We start from the raw sequence: 21,438 nt of genomic DNA on the forward strand, positions 1-21,438 counted from the left end.
ATTTCTTTCTGTATTAACTTTTTAAAGACGATAAAAAGTTCTATTTATAGCATTATTTAAAAATACAGAATAATGACTTTTTTGTTATTGTCTGTTTGTATGAGGTTGTCTTGCTGTGTTTCCCAAGCTGACTTTAATTTGTGATCTGCCTCAGCATACTGACATACTGAATAGATAGGTGTGCTCATGGGTGGTGGATAAAGGAGAAAGGAGAACATCGCAGTAAGGGGGTATTTTTGTTAGTATTTTCTGGGCAGTTGGGGGTTTTGTTTTTGTTTTGTTTTTCGAGATAGGGTTTCTCTGTAGCTTTGGAGCCCATCCTGGAACTTGCTCTGTAAGCCAGCCTGGCTTTGAACTCACAGAGATCCACCTGCTGGGCAGTTGTGTTTGTGTGTGTGTGCGCGCACACCTAGGAAGAAATTGAAGATGAGTGTGGAAAGTTGAGGTGATGTAGATGTCTAAGTGTAGTTAGACTGGAAAAGCAGTGTGGAACCGTCAGACTAAACACAGCAGGGACAGTGTAGACTATTCTACTATTAAAGTAAGCACACGATTGAGAAGGGCAGGGGAATTATAGAAAAGGTAAAGGTGTAGCATTTAGAGGTTACGTGTATAGGACAGTTTGTGGGTTTTTTCCTCATACCTGCATTTATTTTATATGTAGTAATACTAATTTGTGTGTGTGTTTTAATTTTTGAATTTAACCACTTTGATTGGTTTCTTAGCCTAAAATCTTCACGCTGTTGGTAGCTAATACTTTTTAGTGTAAAATACTTAAATGTTTTAGATCTATTTTTAAAGTAAATTAAACTTTTTTTTTTTTGCTCAGACTTGATACAGGAGTAAATTAAACTCCTAAGGTTCAGGACCTCAGAAATGCCAGTGTTTCAGTTTTGTGTAAATGATTGTCATAAGGCTCATTATTAAATTGTTTTAATTGCATCTGTGTGTGCATGGTGTGTATATTTGTTGGGGTTGAGGTTAGAGGACATTGTTGGATTTAATTCTCTCCTTCTACCAAGTGGATTCCAGGGGTTAATTCAGGTTGTCACGCTTGGTGACTGATATATTTAGCCATTAGCCATCTCACCAGTCCAGGTTCATTATTTTAAATATGCATCACAGTCTTGAACAATAATAAAACTCTATTAAGTGTGTTAAGTACAGTGACTCTTCTTACAGCTCAGGCTGGGATTATTAAACTCGTGTCCTGGTCTTGAATTTGTGATTTTCCTGCTTCAGCTTCCTCAGTGTAGAGATTATATAGTAGGTATGTGTTACTATGCTTGGCCTTGCTGTTTTTATTGTTGTTGTATTTTATTATCTGTCATTGTTAATCTCTTAGTGTACCTAATTTATAGATTAAAATTTTATCATTGACGTATGTATCAGGGCAGATTATAAATCATAATTGCCATCGCTATGACAAAATACTTGAGAAAGACAGTGTAAGAAAAGATGTGTTTTGGCTCACTGTTTCAGAGCTGTTAGCCATGGTCAGCCATTTGTATTGCTTTGAGCCTGAGGCACAGACATTTATTTATCTCAGCAGTGAGAGACTCTAGTAGGGACTGCTTACCTTATGTTGGCCAGGAAGCACAGAGCTAGATTAAAAAAAAAAGAGGCTTAAGAGTGAGGTCTATCTTCCTAGGATACATAATTCCTCCAAGTAGACTCTACCACTTATTTTTTTACCACCTCCCAATATCACCAGATTATGAATCCACTACAAGCTAATTAATTCATTACTTAGGGCAGAGGGCTCATAACCTCATGCCCTCTCAGTGACTGGAATAACCAGCTGGAGACTGAACATTCAACATGGGTGCTGTTTTTGGGACACTACATATCCAAACCATAACCATAGAGCTTCACACTATCCATGATTTCAGACATCCACTGGGGCCCCCTGCTGCTCTTTACCATGTATTTTGAGGCATGCTCTCATTTTTTCATTTTAATCATATTTTTGTAACTTTACTATGTTTGGATTGCTAAACAGTAGGTATTATAATACTACAATTTGATTTAACAGAGCTACAATAGAAGAGGCATATTCCAGATCAATGACAAAGCTAGCGAAATCTGCAAGCAATTATTCTCAACTCGGGTGAGTTCATTTCTGACTGTTTTCAAATGTTTATCTATTATTACGTTTTTCTTTTTTTTTTCTTTTTTTTTTTTTTTTTTTTTTTTTTTTTTGGTTTTTCGAGACAGGGTTTCTCTGTGGCTTTGGAGCCTGTCCTGGAACTAGCTCTTGTAGACCAGGCTGGTCTCGAACTCACAGAGATCCACCTGCCTCTGCCTCCCGAGTGCTGGGATTAAATTCTTTTTTTTTTTTTTTTTTCTGAGACAAGGTTTCACTGTGTTGTGTAGCCCAGGTTGTCGTGGATCTCACTCTGTAGACCAGGCTGGCCTCAAACTCAGAGATCTGCCTTCTTCTGCTTCCCAAGTGCTAGGATTAAAGGCGTGCGTTACCACTGCCCAGCTGAAATTTCTTAAGTAAATCTGTAAAAAGTCATGTTCTTTCTTATTTGGAAATTAAATTAAATAAAGCGGGCATGTGTGTGTGTGCGTGCGTGCGTGTGTGTAAACAGATACACTCATGCATAAACAATAACATGTAGAAAAGAGAAAAGAAAGAATAAATAGAAGGAGAATGGTGAAAGGACCAGCTGCAAACACAAATTGTTAAAGAGGGTATAAAGCTAATAATTTTTCTGACTCTTAACTGTGTCATGGATTTTTTGGTTTTCATGGAAGATAAGTGCATAAAAACATTCAATAGTGAAAGTACGACCTTTAGTGTGAAGCTTTATGGCTTCCATTCCAGTGGCTGCTCTAACTGCATGGAAATTACACTGGGCTGTGTCTTTTCGGTCTGGTTAATTTTGTGAGTGATTTTTTTTTTCTTTAATTTGCAACTTTCTTATAATATAGTTTAAAGTAAAATTTAAAATATATTAACTTTTTTTTTAATTTGTGGAATTGGAGAGATGATTTGGTAGTTAAGAACTATTGGGCTAGACAGATGGCTCAGAGATTAAGAGCATTGCCTGCTCTTCCAAAGGTCCTGAGTTCAATTCCCAACCACATGGTGGCTCACAACCATCTGTAATGGGGTCTGGTGACCTCTTCTGGCCTGCAGGCATACACACAGACAGAGTATTGTATACATAATATATATATATATATATATATTATATATATAACTCTTGCTTCTCTTCTAGAGGACTCATGTTCAATTCTTAGCACCCACATTGGGGCTAACAATCATCTGTAACTCCAGTTCCGGGGGACTCAGTGCCTCTGGCCTCCTTGGGCACTAAACACTCACACAGTATGCGGATCTGCACATAGGTATGCCGACATACACATAGGCAAAGCACCCACACACATAAAATAGCAACAATTGTCTTGTGTAGACTGGTAGGAAGGTAGGGCAGAGGGTGCCTTTGTGGACTCAGTGCTCATCTTTCTATCTTTGCATGGGTTCTAAGAACTGACCCCAGGTATTGGGTTTGCATACCAAGTGCCTTTGCCTGATAAGCCATTTTCTTGGCCTTAAGAAACCTATTTTTAGAGAAATCTTGTATTGAATCCCCTTTTGGTGTAAAAAATGCATTGGTAGGGCTGGAGAGATGGCTCAGAGGTTAAGAGCATTGCCTGCTCTTCCAAAGGTCCTGAGTTCAATTCCCAGCAACCGCGTGGTGGCTCACAACCATCTGTAATGAGGTCTGGTGCCCTCTTCTGGCCTGCAGTCATACACAGAGACAGAATATTGTATACATAATAAACAAACAAACAAATAAAAGAATACATTGGTAACTGGGCAATGGTGGTGCACACCTTTAATCCCAGCACTCGGAAGGCAGAGGCAGGTGGATCAGAACAGTCCTAGTCTAAGGAGTTTAATTAACTTCTTTGAACTTCTTTATAATTGCGTATCATGATTGTTGCAGCTAATTTTTCTACTGGTTAGGAATTATAGCAGTTGGCAGTAAGTCATTCTGTTCTCTGCCCTCTTGCCTTAGTGGCTGTTGTTGCTATTTGTTTTTTCTATTAGAAGCTTTATTTGTAGAGACTTTTAAAGCAAATACTTGAGCACAGAATTCTCTATCTTTAGAATATTCTACACTGGCCAGGTAGTTGTAGAGCACCCAGCATTCAGGAGCCAGAGTCAGGTGGGTCTCTGAGTTCGAGGCCAGCCTGGTCTTAAAGAGTGAGTTCCAGGACAGCCAGGACTGTTACATAGAGAAACTCTGTCTCGAAAAACAAAAACAAAATTTTAAAAAGGGGGCTAGGGAGATGGCTCAGCAGCTAAGAGCATTGGCTACTCTTCCAAAGGTCCTGAGTTCAATTCTCAGCAATCACATGGTGGTTCACAGCCATCTGTAATAAGATTGGTGCCCTCTTCTGGCCTACAGGCATACATGCAGGCAGAACACTATATACTTAATAAATAAATCTTTAAAGAAACAAAGAATATTCTACACAGACTAGACTGTTTTAAACTAACCATAGAAATTTTATTATTATCCAAGGGATGGTAAGTTTAGAAGTCCTTGAATGTATTTGAGCCTGCTGAATATTTTAAGTCTTTACTATTGAGAAGAAGTGGGAGGAAAATATGTTACACATTTCATACACTGTGTTAGAAAGGTGATAGTAAGGTGTTTAAGGACACAGGTACAATTACAAAGCTCAGATAAAGGTTTCAGATTGCTGCTGTTAAATAATTTGTGTGAACTTATAGAAGGCACAAATAAATCACATGTAAAAATTGATTTTTGTTTATTTAAATTTAGACGAGAAGGTTTTATTGTTGTTACCTTTATAATTGTTGTGTTGGGAATCAAACCCAGGATCTCTTACATGTGAGGCAAGCACTCAGTGGAGCTATGTCTCCAACCCCAGAGAAACTTTATTATTATTCTTTTTTATTTATTTTATTTCATGTGCATTCGTGTTTTTCCTGTGTCTAGTCTGTGTGAGGGTTTTGGAACCCCTAGAACTGGAGTTACAGGCAGTCTTGAGCTGCCATTTGGGTACTGGGAATTAAACCCGTGTCTTGGAAAAGCAGCCAGTGCTCTTAACCACTGAGCCATCTCTCCAGCCCTGAGAAACTTTATTTTTGATGAAGCATCTTTAATGGGATACTCACAGTTTGAAAGTTTGATAAGTTAATTTTTAACACTAGTTGATCATAGAAAGGCTTATGATGTGCCTGAATACAATTAAATGGCAGGAACTATGAAGACTTGTGACATAAGATTAACCAAGTTTAATTGGTCCCTATGGTTCAAAGATATTTTAAATTATTAACCAAGGACAGACATACACAATCTATGGGTCATTTCATTATTTTAATTTCATCTTTTACTTTTTCTGAATATAGCATTATTGATTCCATTTGGTTTAATTTAGAACCTTAAACTTTACTTTTTATTACGGTATGTGATGATATGTATGCATGTGACTGGACACATCTGGGCCATGGCACACATAAGCAGCAGATTAGAAGACAGCTTTGGAAGTCAGTTCTCTCTGTGGTGGGCTCTGGGGATTGAACATGGGTCTTCGGGTTTAATGACAAGCATGTTTTTCCTTATTGAGTCATCTCACTGGCTCCTTTTTATCTTAATGCATTATCGCCATACTGTGCTTTTCCCTTAGAACATTTGCACCAGTGTGGGATGTGTTCAAAACATCTACAGAGAAATTAGCAAATTGTCATTTGGATCTTGTTAGAAAATTACAGGAATTAATAAAGGAAGTTCAGAAATATGGAGAGGAGCAAGTAAAGTCTCATAAAAAGGTAACTTTTTTCTTGTTAAAGAATTGAGTGGTTATATGGTAAGTGCTTTATAACTCATTTTATTGAACCACTTCTTATCAAACAGACTAAAGAAGAAGTTGCAGGGACTCTGGAAGCAGTCCAAGCCATTCAAAATATAACTCAGGCCCTCCAGAAATCTAAGGAAAATTACAATGCCAAATGTGTAGAACAGGAACGTCTAAAAAAGGAAGGAGCTACACAGAGAGAAATAGAAAAGGTAATTATATAAAAATACCTCTATACTTCCAAATTCCTTTCTTCTTTGTATATGTAATGTGTGTGTGGTGTATGTAGAGCAGATGCATACACTTGTGGAGGACAGAGGTTACTCTATCCTCCTCTGTGGTTCTCCCTTATCTTTTGAGGTAGGTCCTCTTACTGAACCTGGAAATAACTGAGCTAGACTGACTAGGAGGCCATTGAGTCCCTACTCCAAGAGTTTCTACTTTCTTCAGTACCAGGCTTACAGAAGTATACCACCATGCCTGGCTTTTATATAGATGCTGGGGACCTGAACGCAAGTCTTTATGCTTCCATGGCGTGAACTTTACTGACCCCCCCCCCACCTCCCAGATACTTACATAGTAAATTAATTGGTGAAATAATTTAGTGTATTAGAAACACATAGCAAATTAAAGATAAGCTTTAAGTGTATGTTGTTGCTGACCAGCCAAATTTATGTTACATTGCAGTGGACTATAACTTTTTCCCTATTCTATTTAAACTGAAAGTAGGTCTTTTTTTCTTTTGTTTTTGTTGAGAAAAAAAAAAAACAAAACACAGACTTGGCTAATCTGGAACAGGCTGGCCTCAAAGTCAGAGACACCTGCCTCTGCCTCCTGCATGCACCACCACACCCAGTCTTTCCCTTCCTCCTAAAACAGTTCAGCCATTCGTTTCTTTGACATGTATCTCATTTAAAACTACTTTTGGAATCTTAGTAAAATATTTAATATATCTAGTTAGAAAAACAAATGTATACTTTCATATAGAAGTTAGTTGAGAAAAAAATAAAAGCATTAATGGGATTTGGAGTAATAAGTCCTTTAAAGTTTATATAATGAGTAAAAATTGGGAGGCAAGAAAAAGATGAGGTACAATTAAATTTGTAGTTTGAAACTTTCTGTTTCGAACACAGCAATTATAAATAAACTATGAACAGAAAAGCCAAGAATGAATTCAAAGGAAGAGGATTGTTTTTGGGGGTCAGCAGCCAAGATGACATGAAAAGATTGTAATCAAAATTTGTTGGGCTCAAGTTCCTAAGGTAGGTGGAATTTGACTCTTACATGACAAAGGAGAGCAGAAGTTCCCATTTCTGATAAGCCATAAAGAACTTGGCTCACAGCTGAAAGCCGTGTAAGTGAAACAGCCATCTAAGTCCACAGACTCTGGGAGATTGGGGTCTTGGAGATGTAAACTATAGGTGCATAATCCTGATCTTGAGTCAGTTTATAGAACCTGTCCCTAATATTCTAAAAGGAGAGTAGTTAAAACTGTATTTTAAAAACACGTTAGATTAGATCTTGGAGAGTTGGCAGTGGATAATCTGAAAACTTAGTGGTTGAGCATGTGAATAATAAAGTAATGTGTGAAGGTGTGAAGTGAGTGTACTTCACATCTCATGCGAAGGAAAAACCCAGAAACCTCCCATTTGGAATGAGCAAACAGGTAAGATTCTAGAACACATTTAAGAGATCTAATATTGAGACAGGGTGCTAATGCATTTAATAACTGGAATAAGAAATCTCATTGGATGAAATTTAAATTAAAAAGCATCACAACAAAAATGTGTTAGGTTCTGCAAAGAAATAAGTGAATATGAATCATACTAGAGAGGATTAAGAAATTAATGAAGGCTTCATGAAACAAGATTTACTCAATAAAACCCAGCTAATTTTAAAATATGAAAATGAAAAAATAAATACTAAAAACATTATTTTTAAAGCAACAGAGCTAAAGAAGTTAATAGTTTAAAAAAAATTTGGAAGATAGGTTACTTTGAATATTTACTCTTTATCCAAAATACTTGGAGCAGGAACTTTGTCATTTTTTGGATCTTTTTCAGATTTTTAATTATTATCAATAGTATTTATTATTATTTTTATTTATTTATTTATTTTTTTTTGGTTTTTCGAGACAAGGTTTCCCTGTAGTTTCTAGAGCCTGTCCTGGAACTAGCTCTTGTAGATCAGGCTGGCCTCGAACTCAGAGATCCACCTGCCTCTGCCTCCCAAGTACTGGGATTAAAGGCGTGCGCCACCACTGCCCGGCTCTAGTATTTATTATTTTTTGAGACTGTTTCACTATGTATTCCTGGATGACCTAGAACTCACTATGTAGACCAGGCTGGCTTTGAATTTAAGAGATCCACTTGCCTGTGCCTCACAATACTGGGTTTAATGACTTACGCCAGCATGCCTAACTGGATTTGTAGTAGTTGAATATGTATAATAGGATAGTAGTAGGACCCAGGTGTTTATACAAGGTACATTGCTTTGTTTGGACTAGAGAGATGGACTGACTGCTCTTCCAGAGGTCCTGAGTTCAGTACCCAACAACTACTTGGTTGCTCACAAGCATCTGTAATGAGATCTGGCGCCCTCTTCTGGCCTGCAGGCATACATGCAGACAGAACACTGTATACATAATAAATAAATCTTTAATAAATAAAGAAATAGCTTTGTTTATATTTTATATTTATATACTTTTGAGGAGTGGGCTGGAAAGATGACTCAGCAGTTAAGAGCACTGGGTGGTCTTGCAGATGACCCAGGTCTGATTCCCATCACTCATATGGTGGCTCACAACCATTGTAACTCTGATTCTGGAGATCTGATGTCTTCTTCTGCCCTCTGAGGGCACTAGAAATGCACATCATTCACAGACATACATGAAGACAAACACTTGTACATATAAAATTAAAATAAATACATTCTTAAATGCTTTTGTTTTGTTACAGGCAACTGTTAAATCTAAGAAAGCTACAGATACTTATAAACTCTATGTGGAAAAGTATGCATTAACAAAAGCTGATTTTGAACAGAAGATGACAGAAACAGCTCAGGTTGGTATTTTCAAGGCTTTAAGTTGAAGACAGAATGATTATATTTATACGGAATAAATAATAGAATGTTTTTGTTTATTTTTTTAGTATTAGAAAAATTTAAATGAACCGTTTCAGTGCTGTAATAATTTATATTGTCTTCTTGTTTTGGAGATAAAGAGCTAACATGCCAGAGTGTTAATGCTTCTCATACACCTGAGGAAAAGGGCTGGATATACCTTGGCTCGTGGTTTACCTGTAGTCCGTCATGATAGAGAAGAAAGAATATAATGTTATGTTCTTACATCTTAGAGGATCAGGAAACAAAGTTTGGTCTAGAACTAGAGCTAGATTAGACTCCTCAGGTCATGGCCCTGTCTTCTACATCGACCAGCTAGGCACATTTGTCCAAAGGATCCCATGCTCCCTCAGAACAGTTCAACAGCTGGGGAACAAGTGTCCTGTGATGGACATTTCATATACAGACTGTAACAGTGGAGGAAGGTAGGCAATGGCAATGTTTGTGTTCTTTTAACTTGGATAAATTATATGTAATTTGGTGTTCTTTCAGTCCTAGTTGAAGGCTTGTTTTAAGATAGGTGCATTTTATGAATCCTACCTTATAACATTTTTGCTCCCACTCTTGTTTTATGTTTTTAGCACCTAGTACCATTTAATATGTCAGGAATTTAATTTCATCTAGTAGATAGTGAGGACTCTCCAGTTCGCAGTGGCGGTTTACCATGTCATGCTGCATATCCTTCTTGGGGTGCTGCAGCTCTGGACCTGAGGCTAATGAGGAGACTGGAATGTTTTAGTCGTCATTTTTGAGGGGCCACACCACTGGTGCCTTCACTCCTATTTGTTGTGTCTTTTCCCATGAAATGTAAATTATATGAGGATAAGGATTGGATGCTTTGTGTATTCTTACTTTCTCAGCAGTTTGGTGGGCATATATTAGATACGAAAAAAGTCTTGCTAAATCTGAAACTTTGATTGCTAGTTTTTTTTTGTCTCCTCTCAAGAAAATGAATGACTTAACATTTCACAACCCAGAAGGTGTAGGTACTCACTTTCATGTTTACCTATTATGTCAACGGTACTGTGCTAGATGCAGGGTGCATTCATGTGACAGTACAGAGGATGGAGGTGGCCATGGACCACATGCTTATAAAATAGCACATTTTTATAAATGTTACACAGGGAAGGACTAGGCTTTCAGGGGATAAAATAATAGGAGTGACTTAATTTAAAACAGGAGGTCAAGAGACTTCTTTTGGAGAAGTTACATTCAAAATAGACTTGGGGCTGGCAAGATGGCTCAGCAAGGAAAGGCAGTTGCTGCCAAGCCTAACATCCATAGTTCAATCTGTAGTGATGTGGCGAGCAGGCCTGCTCTTCGTCCCGCCCGGCTCCTGTATGGCTAGCTTAGGCGCCAATTGTAGTAAAAGGAGTGGTGGGCTGCGTTCCCGCCCCGATCCCGGCTAGCTTACCCCCGAAATAACAACACACAAATTGTATTCATTTAAACACTGCCTGGTCCATTAGCTCTAGCCTCTTATTGGCTAATTCTCACATCTTGATTAACCCATTTCCATTAAATCTGTGTAGCACCACGAGGCTGTGGCTTACCAGGAAGATTTTAACTTATGTCCATCTTGGGCTGGAGCTTCATGGCGTCTGCCTGAACTCTGCTTTCTTTCTCCCACAATCCTGTTCTGTCTTCCCTGCCTTCCTATGTTCTGAACTATCATATCAGGTCAAGCAGTTTTCTTTATTAATTAACCAATGAAAGCAACAGTAGATAGAAGATCCTCCTACATCATCAATCCCTGAAGTCCATTTGGTAGAAGGAGAGAATCTGTTCCTGCAAGTAGTCCTTTGACCTCTACATGAGTCATGGCACCCCTGCCTCTATTTATTAAATAAACAAACAAACAAACAAATAAATAAATGTAAAACATAAAAATAAGGAAAAATGAGACTTGAAAAATGAGTAGAACAGCAGGGTAGAAGTGTCCTAGGTTTGGGGGCCCAAAGGATAAAATAGATGCTATATTCTAGAAAGAAAATAAAACTGAGAAAAATCAAAAGTATAGAAATAGTTAAATGAGGTTAAAAAGATAGGTGGAGGCTGGACTACACCAGTGATTAATCTTCTCCTGTGAGCAGCTGGCAGCCTGGTAGTTGCATATGTTTGCTTGTAACATGATTGGGTCTGTATTTTAAAAGTTAGTTCTGGCAGTTTTATGAAGAATGAATTTTTCCAGCTGCAAAGCTGGAAAAGTTTCGAAGTCAGCATCCTTCAGGTGAGAAAAGCGAGGGCCTGGTGCATTTTAGATGAGAGTTGCAAATGCTGTGGAAGTCGCAGGGGTTAGGGAGGGAGAGAAATTCTTAGAGATTTTCACTGTCAAGTGCATTGGTAAAGAAGAATGGGAGAAACTTAATGAAGCTCTTTGTTGACCCGTGGAGATGTTCAGATGTTCAGTTAGTATGTTGATTTTGATATACCAGGTGTGTAGTGGGGAGCAGTGGGCCAGCTTCCCGCCACCCGGCTCCCGGCCACCTGGCTAGCTTATGCCCCGAAATAACAACACACAAATTGTATTCTTTTAAATACTGCCTGACCCATTAATTTCAGCCTCTTACTCACATCTTGCTTTAACCCATATCTAATAATCTGTGTAACACCACGAATGGTGTCTTACCAGGAAAGATTCAGCATGTCTGACCTGGCGGCTGGCTTCATCGCATCTGTCTCTCTGAGGAGAGGCACAGCAGTCTGCCCCAGAGAGCAGAGGCATGGCAATTTATTAACTTCCTTTCCCAGCATTCTGTTCTGTCTACTCCGCCCACCTAAGGGCTGGCCAATTAAATGGGCCAGGCAGTTTCTTTATTAGCCAATGAGAGTCCTCCATCACAGGTGCTGTTACAGTGCCAGATGTAATTTGTTGTCATAGCCACAATTTTGAATCCTCAAAGTTCTCTAAACTCAGAATTGTTTTTATTGTAGCTCTTTGACAGCAATACGTGACCTGAATCTGTGGGAAGTTGTTTATAATTTTGATTATTTTAGACTGAATGTATATGCTTACCAGTGTGATTGATAAGCACCAAATTGTGCTGATAGTACTTTTATAGTACCACTTCTCTATTTTAAAAATGAAAAAAATGAATTCTAAACATACCTGGCCCTAAAGATTTTGGGTAAGAAACTATAAGCCGAGCCTTTTTAAGATGGTATGAGTTCACAAAGCCATGATGACTTCATGTTTGATTTACATGGGTCACTGAGAACTTGCATGAAGAGAAGCTCAGACCCAAGTAAATGCCAGAGTAAAAGAAAACCGGGTCGTGCTGTGTCAGTGCAGCCACAGGTAATGACTGCAGAATGGCTCTATCATTTGTGGTACATGGAAAAGATGATGCTTCCACAAGAAGGCTTTAGTTGTATTCAGTGAGATTCTCTAAAAATAGTCAAATTTCTGTTGCAAAGAAGACTGCCACAGACTGCAGCAAATGGTGTTTGACATCTAAATCATTAAGAATGTGCATTTATCCTCGTGGCAGTGGTGGCACACGTTTTTAATCCCAGCAATTGGGAGGCAGAGGCAGGCAGATCTCTGAGTTTGAGGCCAGCCTGGTCTACAGAGCCAGTTCCAGAACAGCCAGGACAGAGAAACCTATCTTGAAAAAACAATAAAAAATGAACATGTTACTTGATTTGTTAATTTTACTTTTCTGCTGATTAAAATACTTGAAGTTAATCATTTAATTTAGAATATGAATTATAATTTGCTGTTCAGTAATTTTCTTTATTGATGTTACTTAACATTTTAAATTAAATATGGGAGTTTTGCCTGAAGAGGGCATCAGACCCCTGGGACTATAGTTACCAAGTTACCAATAGTTGTAAGCATTTATGTGGGTGCTGAGAATTGAACATGGGTCCTCTGGAATAGCAGCTAGTGCTCTTAACTGCTGAGACATCTCTTGACCTCCTAAATTTTTTAAAAAAAATTATGTTTGTGCAGGGCAGGGAACAGCTCTGGAGTGGAATCTCTCCTGCCACTTTGTGTGATCTAGGATCCAACTCAAACCTATAATTTTATAAATACACACAAACAAGTTGTTTTATTTGTTTGTGTATTTGTTTTTTAGATTCTGTGTGGACCAAGCTGGTCTCCAGCTTGCGTTCTTGCCTTAGTATCTTGAATACTGGAATTACTTGTAGGAGCCACCATGTCTGGTCTTGACTGCATTTTTCCCCCTGAGATGGAGTCTTACTATGTAGCCCTGACTCTGTTGAAACTCACTGTATAGACCAGGCTGGTATTGAGCTCACAGAACTCCACCTGCCTCTGCTTCCCAAGTGCTAGGATTAATAGTGTATGTCAGCACATCCAGCTTTGCAAATATTTTTTTTAAGATTTATTCATTTATTATGTATATAGTATTCTTAGTATTCTGCACATATGCCTGCAGGCCAGAAGAGGGCACCAGATCTCGTTACAGATGGTTGTGAGCCATCATGTGGTTGCTGGGAATTGAACTCAGGATCTTTGGAAGAGCAAGCAGCGCTCTTAACCACTGAGCCATCTCTCCAGCCCTGCAAATATTTTTAATAGTATTATTTTGAAAGTATTTTTCTGGGCTGGAGAGATGGCTCAGAGGTTCAGAGTACTGGCTGTTCTTCTAGAGGTCCTGAGTTCAATTCTCAGCATCCACATGGTGACTCAAAACCATCTGTAAAGAGATTTGTTGACCTCTTCTGACCTGCAGGGATACATGCAGGCAGAACACTGTATGCATAAATGTATTTTTTTTTTTTAAGTAGGGAAGTTGTGGCACACACCTTTAAGCCCAGTACTTGGGAGGCAGATGCAGACAGATCTCTTGTGAATTCAAGACTGGCCTGGTTTACAGATTGAGTTCCAGGACAGCTAGGGACTACGCAGAGAAAGCTGTGTCTCAGAAAACTGGGGGTGGGGAGGGGGCATTTTCCAGCATCATAGTTCCATTTCCTTATCTTTTTCTTCGTTCTCATTGCATTTTCTTCAAAATAGCATTTTAATTATTTACTCTGACATTTGCAAATGAATATTAATTTACTTGAACAGATGTGAACCACACTACTTGTGAAGAGAGAGATAAGTTTGTCCTGATTTAAATAATCCTTGCTAGTGTGTATATTTTCTCTTAATGGTTTTCTTTGTCTTTCTTTCTGATAGCTCATGTAATGTGCACTTGTATGTAGGCACACACAACGGCCTAGTATTTTTTTTAAGATTTAGTTTTTAAAATTATGTAATGTGTCCCCACAGAGACCAGAAGTGAACATTGGATCCCCTGAAACTGGAGTTAGAGACAGTTATAAGCCATTGGGTTCTTTGCGGGAGCAGTACATGGTTTTAATTGCTGAGCCGTCTGTCCATTTCCTGTTATGTTTTCAAACAGGATTTCCATTGGTAGCCCAAACTGGCCTCAAACTCATGACCTTTTTGCTTTACCCTTCTGGCTCTAATAGTAGCTGTAAGCTGCTATATACCAATGAAACTGATTCCTGCTATTTTTTTCTTTCCCTTTTTTCCTAAAGAAACCTCTATTTTTATTTGTGTGTGTGTGTGTGTGTGTGTGTGTGTGTTCATATGTACCTACACTTGGTGAGTGTGCCATGAGTGTAGGTGTCTGGAAGAAGCCAGAAGAGGGTTTTAGATCCCCTAAATCTGGAGTTACAGGTGGTTGTGAGCTGTATGGTTTGTGCTTACTCAAAGTGTGTGTGATTTAAGTTTTCTCATTTGGATAGAGAGTAAGAATGGCTGAAATTGTAACCTCTGCGAGAGTAGAATGGTAGCTGTCAGCGGCCTGGAGATGGGGAAGAGAAGTTCAGTGAGTACTAAGTTAGAGTTAGATGGGGCAAGAAATCGTATGTTCAAAGTCTCTAACATAAAGAATTGATAAATGTTTGAGGAGATAATGCTCTTCCTGATGTAAACATTATGAAATATATGTGGATCAAAATATTACATAGTACCCCACTAATATGTATAGCCTCTATGTTTTTATATGTCAGTTTAAAATGTAACTTCGCTTTACGTTCTTGCCTCTTTTCTTAAAAATTAGAAACATAATATGAAAATTTTGTTTACTCAGATGCAATGATATTGCTCTCTGTGGAAATAGATTCTGAACAAGATGTTGCTTTTGGGTATCTTTGGTGGCTGACGAGATTATGATTTTTAAATGTAATAGTGAATGTGAGCATTATAAGGGGGGAAAGTTCAAGAAGGGTCATTCGTTGGGTTGGGGAGATGGCTTAGTGATAAAGTGCTTGACACCCAGGAGTGATGACTGGCTCTCAGAGCCCCAGACCCCACATAGTTGCCACACTCAGTCAGTGTGTTTATGTAGTCCAATGCTCCTATGCAGTTTGGGTGGAGACAACCTTGGAAACTCATGGGACCCCTGGCCTGTATATGCTAGCTGGGTAGTAAGAGACTGTTTCAAGTCAAAGGCGAGGACTGACACCTTAGGTCGTCCTCTGACTGCATACCCTCTGCAGCATGCATGTGCTGGCACCCAACACATTAATATGCACACAGGTATGCAACCACCTTTAACTTCAGCTTCAGTGCATCTAAAACCCGCTTCTGGCTTCCTCCAGATACTTACACACATGCACATTCATCAAGTGTACATACATGCATACTTACATACATACACACACACAAAAAAATTTTAAGCACTTTTTTTTAAGTTTAAGAAAAATGTTTTCATTTATCCTTAAACACATAAGACAATATTCATATCCTACTGTTGAATTACCCTGAATAAGTAGTAGTTACTAGTTTAGAGTAATAATGTTAGTTAGCAGTGTGCTTTTTTTTTTCCCTGCAGCATGAATAATAGAAACCCAGAGACAGATACTGGGGTTCAACATGAAGATCAGAAAAGCAAAACAGCCAACCATTAGAGAGACCTTTTACTTCTACCAAATCTGTAGACCGAAGGGGAGAGAGCCTGTCTCCACAAATCCTCAGGCTCCACACTCCTGAGTTGCTGTCTCTTCCCCTTTATATTCCTGTCTCTGCCCAGCCATATTGCTCCTGTTTCCACCTCACTAGTGCTGGAACTAAAAGTGTATGACTCCCAAACACAGAGATTAAAGATGTGAACCACCACCACTTGGATCTGTTTCTGGATCGATTTTGTGTATCCCAGGGTATCCTTGAACTCATAGAAATCCATCTGACTCTGTCTTTTGAGTCATGGGATTAAAGGTGTGTGCTGCCACTTCCTGGCCTGTATGGCTGATTAGTATGGCTGCTTTGCCCTCTAATCTTCAGGCAAGCTTTATTTATCAAAACACAAATAATATACCATGATATTTCTTTTTTTTTTTTATCTAAAATGAAGGGTATAACAAATAGAACAACTACATACAATAAGTACAATAACTATATACAATATATACAGGCAATAAATACATCAACAATGCCTAGTCCATTTGAATTTGACAAATTCAAAGAAAATACTCCATTATCTATCCTATCTTGCTGAGTTCAAAGTGTTATACCTAATTCACTTTCTATTATAACTTGCTTTCTGTGTCCGGTAAACAAGGAAAACTATAACTATCTAGTCTTCAACTCCCTCAAGACCCAAGAAGGAAATATTAACGAAGTATGCAGGAAGTTCAAGCAAGCAACTTCCAAAACAAGTGAGAAATGACAAAAACAGCTGGCTACCTGGACTGTCACCCAAAGTTTGTCTGCAAAGTTGGGCGTCTACCTTCAGCCTACAGGCCTAACATATCCGACAGACTTTTCTGTAAAGCAGGGTATTCTAAAGAGCTGTCCATCTTACCTTGATGATGTTTTACAGTCACTCTCTTTTGTGTCCTGCATGTCCGATTAGGACAGCATGCTGTCAGCAGTCGAGGCAAGGGCATTTTCTTGCCCAGTGGCTTAGTTTTTGCCACAAAGTAATCTCCATGTGGATGGAGTTTCTTCAAGTCCATTATCTTCTCTGAAGTAGATTGGTGCTTCCAGGAGCAGGCATGTCTCATTGTCATAAAAAAAAGAACCTATGTTATTAAAACATCTTAAATCCCTTGCTGTAGATCTGAAGTATTTTATGATGGCATGTCTATCTAAAATATCTTTATTTGACCTTGAAAGCATACCTAATGTGACTACAAGTTTTATTTTAATAGGTGATTAATAATAATTTCCTTATTATCCTAAACAGTTGGTAATAATAACTTTCAAGAACTAGTAATTTGGGAAAGTTTATGTCATGTTCTTAAATTTACTTCCTCCTGTCTGGGTGTGACGACCTCTTTAGGGAATCCTGAAAAGAAAAATTTGGGTTAATTGTCAAGTCCTGGAAGAGATAGCTATATCATTTGTTGACCAGTCTCTGCATAATGGGAAAGTGCAGGGCTTGTCTCAAGTCCTGGTAGTCTGTGAGGCTGGATCATCTCAGCTAGCCACCTCAAAATTGTTCTGAGCAGTTTCTGGTTGAAAGCCAATCTTTAGGTGGTGTTTTTCAGCTTAGTGGTGTTATAGTCCTGGATAAATTGTCACTGTGGGGCCCTATCCTCTTTTCGGAGACTTCAAAGGTCACTGTAAGGTGTGCTCATGGTTCACTGCAGAAAACTGATAGAGACTCAAACCCAAAAGCATGTACAGGAAGGCAGATGAAACCTTTTTCTAAAATTAGTACTCTATATGACCATTAATATGACAAAAGTTTAGAATATATTAAACTTGTAAATTTTACAATTTAAGAAAAACTGCTAAAGAGACAATATAAAACCAATGGATTATGAGATTAGTGGCAATAAAATAGTCCTTAATTGTTTTTATTCTGTCATATCAGGTGGCTTTAGTGACATGAGACAAATTTTGGATTTTAATTTAATAAGCACGTGTGGGTTTATAGACGAAAAGAGCCATACCCCAACTCCAAAACCAGCTTTAATTTTTAATTAGACTGTCTACAAAAAGACCATTTGCATTATACGTCTGTAGAGAATAGCAGAAACAAACATTTGGGGATATTTATGGAATTTTATCCTGTTGGAAATGTGATATACCATTAGGCCAGTTTTTTATTGGGACAGTTTTTTCTGGATGATTTGTCCTTTTTCTTCAGCTATATCATTTGTCCAGTGGTCTTCAGATTCCTTAGCTGGATTCTTTTATTCTCATGAAAAGACAGAAAAAGAATCCTTCCCCAGCCCTAATTTTGGGGAGATTCTCTTTTGGCAAGTTATATCTGATCAAATGTAAAGTATTTGTTGGTTTTATAGGTTAGTTTAGATTAAATGCCATACTGTTCGGTGAACTATCATCTCTTCTAATTGAGAGGTGTCTCTTGTTTAAATCAAATCTTTATCTTTTTATGGTAGTCATAACTTTTCTTCTGTTGAAACAAAAGCAAAACCTTTTCCCCAACATAACACATGTCCTGGTTTCCATTCTGAGGTTAGTACAACTTTAAAGTATATTGACAGATTTAATTTTGTAGTTTTTTCAGCTATCCAATGTCTATCCATAGCTGTTGTATCTTTCTCATTAGCATTAAAAAAATTCAAGTTAACAAAGCATTATGCAGTCTGTTTCTGCGGGGTCTTTGTTATCCTGTTCTTTTTGCTTAGCATATCCTTTCAAGTTCAGTGTGATTTTTCTATAACTGCCTGGCCTGTAGAATTGTGTGGTATACCTGTAATATAATATTTATATATTTATTATAAGTAAAAAGCTGTTTCATTTTCTTAGAGACATAATGCTGGACCACTGTCCGTCTTTATTTGTACAGGTATACCCACAATGACCATAACTTCCAGGAAATGTGTAATTACTGAATCAGCTTTTTCCAAACTCAAAGCAGTTGCCCATTGAAAACCTGCATAAATATCAATGGTGGTGTACATATTTTAGTTTTCCAAATGCTACAAAATGGAACACACCCATCTGCCAGATTTCATTCCTTTGAGTACCCTGAAGGAAGTGGTGTTTAGTTGTGTAGAGAACAAGTAGAACATTTCCTTATAATTTTCTTGGCTTGTTGCCACTTAATGAAAAAATAATTTTTAAGCTTTTGCTGTTGACAGTTTTTTTTTTTTTTAAAAAAAAATCAAATTCTGAGGCCTTCAGCACGTTTTTGATCAATAATTGATCAATTTCTGTATTACCTTGTGCTAGAGGACCTGGCAGACCTGTATGGGATCAGATGCGTGTTATGTATATGGGATGATTCCTATTCCTGATTGTATCTTGTAATTGAATAAATAATAAAATTAATTCTGTATCATTTGGCATAAATTCAGCCGTTTCAATATACAAACCAACTCTGTATACTGTGAATCAGTAATTATGTTGAGAGGTTCTTTAAAATCTCTTAGTACTATGAGAATAGCATATAATTCTGACTCTTGGACAGAATAATAAGGACTTTGAACCACTTAAATTTTCTGATTTGTAACCTTCCTTTCCATATTTATTTGCATCAGTATGGAAAATAGGGCTCCAATGCTAGGAAGGATCCAGTTAGTTCTCTGTATAAGTTGAATTCTCTTGCTTTTGGGATAGTTGTTGTTAATCTCTCCCAACAAATTACTATAAGCTCTTTGCCAGGGTTCACTTTCTTCCCATAATTTATCAATTTCATCGTTATTAAAAGGTGCTATAATTTCTGCTGTGTCTATTCCTGCTAATTGATGAAGTTTCAATTTTCATTTTAGAATTAACTCAGAGACCTTTTCCACATAAGTTTTTAATTTTTTTACTCGGTTTATGTGGTTAAAAGAGCCGTTCTAAGATAATATATTCTTTCTGTATTAAAATTCCTGTAAGAGAATGTTTGGAGGGTAATATGACCAGAATGTAGTTAAGATTTGGATCTACATAATCAATCCATATGTGTCTTCTGTAATTTCTCTTTAATCAAAATCTATTCTCTCATCTTCATCTGATAATTTCCTGGGACTATTTAAGTCCTTGTTTCCATAAGGCTTTTCAGTTCATCAGGTTTTATCCCAGTAGTGCACCATAGATGGGAAAGGTCTACTAGTAATCTTTGGAAGTCATTAAGAGTCTGCAGTCAGTCCCTTCTAATTTGCGCCTTTTGTGGTCTAATTGTCTGTAAACCTATTTTATAGGCTAAATAATTAATAGAGTCTCCTTTGTATTTTTTGAGATAAACTTGTAATCCCCAACAAGGCAAAATTTTCTTTACTTCTTCAAACATTCTTTCTAAAGCAGCTACATTTGAATCAGATAGTAAAATGCCATCCATGAATGGTAAACTACAGATTCAGGAAATTGCTTAAGTATTATTCCCAGTTGCTAACTTACAAAATATTGGTACAGGGGTGGGGCTATTTAACCTTCCATGTGGAGAACCTATTGATATCTCTTAGCAGGCTGAGAATTATTATAAGTAGGCACTGGGAAGGCAAATTTTTCTCTTTTTCTTGTAAAGATATAGTGAAGAAACAATCTTTTAAATCAGTAGCTATAAGTGACCATCCTTTAGGCAGTAGAGAAGGCAGAGGAATGACAGACTGTAGAGAGCCCATTGGCTGAATCACATTATTAACAGCTCTTAGATTTGTTACCGTTCTCCCTTTTCCAGATTTCTTTTTAACAGCAAATACCGGAGAATTCTAAGGGCTAGTTGATTCTTCAGTATGCTGAGCATCTAGTTGCTCCTGTACCAGCTGTTCTAAAGCCTGTATTTTCTCTCTTGTTAAAGGCCATTGTGCAACCCATGCAGGTTTGTGTGTCAATCATTTTAAAGGTAGGGCTGTTGGTGTCTTTGGAAGATCAGCAGCTGTGCTACCTTGTTCTTTATAATAGTTTTATTTTTCCCAGAAACATATGCTAATTTATGGTTTGTGTCTAAATTTAAGGGAATGTTAATCTGAGTATTCATTGCTGTAACAAATCATGTTCCCACAAATTCATTGCTGTGTTAGCCACATATTGTTTTGATACATTTTACTGTCGTCCTGACCCTATTCATTTGATTGATCTCATGCTCTGCTTTACCTGAAATATAGTTCCAGTTCCTAAAAACACTTTAATCTATTCTATCCAGTCTTTAGGGCTAATTCTCTTACAGACTGACCATGAGTTTAACATTTGCTTCACAAAAGGTGAATGCATTCCATATGAGACTTGCTTCTTTGAGTCTCCTTAACTCTAACTTTGGCTCAGGAGTCCATTCAGCTCTTACTCTGTCATTAGGCAATCCCTGTAAGGTTACTGGATATATTAACGTTGGTTGTTTGAAAACCTTAGACTGTTTTCTCTCTATTCTTATAATGCAACACAGAAATTGGTTTTCTGTTAAATTCCTCTGTTTGTATTTGAATGTCTCTGTGATCTGTTTTATTAAGTTTTTCTTAGGCCTGCCTCTTTGTACTCAGATTAACCAACTTTTTTAGTGATAACAGCATAAATGATGAAACTGATAATGTTTACAGTTGACATTACTTAAGTCCCATCTAAGTTATCCTCTCATTTAATGTTCCATTTTCAAA

At 37.7% G+C, this 21,438-nt stretch overlaps 1 protein-coding gene across 2 annotated transcripts in view; it reads left to right on the forward strand.

Annotated features, from left to right (window-relative positions):
- Fcho2 (FCH and mu domain containing endocytic adaptor 2) overlaps positions 1-21,438 on the forward strand; it is a 96,121-nt gene that overhangs the window by 14,288 nt on the left and 60,395 nt on the right. For both annotated transcript variants that reach the window (XM_038321269.1, XM_038321268.1), the window contains exons 3-6: positions 2,036-2,110; positions 5,677-5,818; positions 5,904-6,056; positions 8,802-8,906. In XM_038321269.1, coding sequence (XP_038177197.1) covers positions 2,036-2,110; positions 5,677-5,818; positions 5,904-6,056; positions 8,802-8,906 — 475 coding nt within the window. The remainder of the gene's footprint in view (positions 1-2,035; positions 2,111-5,676; positions 5,819-5,903; positions 6,057-8,801; positions 8,907-21,438) is intronic.

Source organism: Arvicola amphibius, chromosome 3, assembly GCF_903992535.2.
Source record: "Arvicola amphibius chromosome 3, mArvAmp1.2, whole genome shotgun sequence".
Classification (NCBI taxonomy): domain Eukaryota; kingdom Metazoa; phylum Chordata; class Mammalia; order Rodentia; family Cricetidae; genus Arvicola; species Arvicola amphibius.